Here is a 2,381-nt window from a genome sequence, read left to right on the forward strand (position 1 = left end):
AGTTTCTTCAGGGAAAAAATGTACATCACAGAAACATAACACTGGGAACAGCCTTGGTCTCACTTTATATTAGGTGGTCTTAACTACTGTGTACTTACATTTAAATTAATAATTTGGTACAATGCACTTATTGTGTACATACATGTTTTTACATTGTACTTATATTTTAAAAATACCTGCATGTAATTACATCTGTAATTAATTTCTGTAATTACATTTATAATTACACTGTTGACCCATCCCTTACACCTTAACCCACCCTTAAACCTACCCAAACCACCAAACCTGTCCCTAACCTTACCCATATCCCACCTCAATAGCAGCAAAAGTGTTTTGCAATACAATATGAACACAATAAGAACATTGTACTTATTTTTTTATGTAAGTACATAGTAGTTAAGGCCACTTAATATAAAGTGGGACCGAAAGTTTTATAGTGACTATAAACAGTGGAATACCATGAATAAAACAAATGACTTTGATAGACAGTGTGGGCTCTTTCTTTGAAGAACCTTTCATTTTTATTATCTGCTCATCTTCAGGCCTTGAGAGAGACAAGTTTGATAACAAGACTGTGTCGTTTGAGGAGCACATCAAGTCAGAGCACAGCATGTGGCACTATTTGTACTTCCTGGTGTTGGTGAAGGTGAAGGACCCCACCGAGTACACGGGCCCCGAGAGCTATGTGGCCCAAATGATTAAGGTTAGTTCATCACCACATTTGGTGCCAGGATACAGTGACCTCTAAAATGTATTTGGACACTTTCTGATTGTCATGTTCATGTAGTTAATGTGATGTGTGTTTACTCTGATGGAACACCTGTGTGAACCTGATTTCAGACATCAACTATCATTTTTTCTCAGAATTCTCTTTTTTGCACAACTCTGAAAAAAAAGTCAGAATTGTAAGATATAAATTCAGAATTGCAAGATATAAACTCAAAACTGCAATTATGAGATTAATTTGCGATTTATAGCAGTCCAAATTAAGATATAAACTGCAATTGCGAGAAAAAGGTCATAATTGTGAGATGTAAATTTAGAATGTAAATTCTGTTTAAACTCAGGAAAAAAGGTCAGATTTGCGAGACTTTTATAACTTGTGATTGTGAGATATAAATTTGTCATTTCTGAAACAATGTCAGAATTGTGAGTTAAAATTACCTTTTATATTTTTTATTCTGTGGTGGAAACAAGCTTTCATACAGAACATAAATGAAAAAAGTCTAACAAAAATGTAGTTATAAGAAAAGCATAATTTGCATTACATAATTTTCTTATGTAATAGTGAAATTCAGACATTTCAAATGTCCAAATAGTTTTTTGGAGTCCACTGTATGTCAATCAGTATGTCAAACACTTAATGGTAGCATGAAATAATTTTGCTATGAATATAATATAACTGGATTCTTGTTTGCATTGTCATTTTTGACATTGTTAGCAGTGACAGACCAAGGACTCGCTAGGAAAGTGTACAGTGTGTGTGTGTGTATTTATATCTCTGTCTCTGACTCTGAGCAGACCGTCTTCAGTGGGCACCAGCAAAAGGAGACAGTGAACTTCCTTAAAATAAGAGAAAGACTAGCTTGATGGAGTTCCTAAAGTTTCTCTGTGTGTGTGTGTGTGTGTGTGTGTGCGCACGCACTCATTTGTTTGTTTATATATGTGTGATCTTCTGTTTCTGCTGGTATCTCACAGAGCATACTGAAAGTAGTGTAGTCATTAGAACCCTTGTTAAGAGTGCTTCCTCTCTAGATAATGGGCCAAGTTGGGCTAATGTTCATAGTGTAGGAGAGGAGAACAGGAGTCTTTATGGTTTCATATAAGAAGCCTGTTATGTTTTGTGCAATAATGAATATTGCACAAAAAGACTGATTTAATTGACTAGGCCCAAATAGAATTTGCACAGTTCTGAATGTATTTACATACATGCGTGCATACATACATACATTTCGCATGAAAAAAAAAACTGACATGGGAACTGCTGCTTAAAAAGCATGCCAGGACCACATGAAGAGTGTGCATGAGATATGAAGAGAAAATATAATGGTTGATTTGTTTAGCATTTCTGGTAACTAGACATAATTGCCATACTTTTACTTACGTTATTTTAAAGTTTTGATGACGTTACACTCTAAAAAATGCTGGGTTAAAAAGGGACAAACCCAGCTATTGGGTTGTTTTGACCCAGCAGATTTTCTGCATTTTTTGCATCCATAGCAAGCATTTTGAGAGGTGTTTTGACAATTCTGAGCAACCGTACAAGCAAACGCCAAAATCCAGTATGGCGATTGTCAAGAACATCCACTTCGTCTTAACAGCACAAAGCACCGTAAAGATCCTTGCACACTGAGTTCACAGAAATTGGTGGTCTTCTTTTT

The 2,381-nt window shown here is 35.5% G+C and overlaps 1 protein-coding gene across 1 annotated transcript in view; it reads left to right on the forward strand.

Moving 5' to 3' along the window:
* LOC107740421 (inositol 1,4,5-trisphosphate receptor type 2-like) overlaps positions 1-2,381 on the forward strand; it is a 95,218-nt gene that overhangs the window by 81,344 nt on the left and 11,493 nt on the right. The window contains exon 53 of the mRNA XM_016552855.1: positions 490-703. Within this exon, the coding sequence (XP_016408341.1) occupies positions 490-703 (214 nt within the window). The remainder of the gene's footprint in view (positions 1-489; positions 704-2,381) is intronic.

Source organism: Sinocyclocheilus rhinocerous, unplaced genomic scaffold (assembly GCF_001515625.1).
Source record: "Sinocyclocheilus rhinocerous isolate Xijiao unplaced genomic scaffold, SAMN03320098_v1.1 scaffold2055, whole genome shotgun sequence".
NCBI lineage: Eukaryota > Metazoa > Chordata > Actinopteri > Cypriniformes > Cyprinidae > Sinocyclocheilus > Sinocyclocheilus rhinocerous.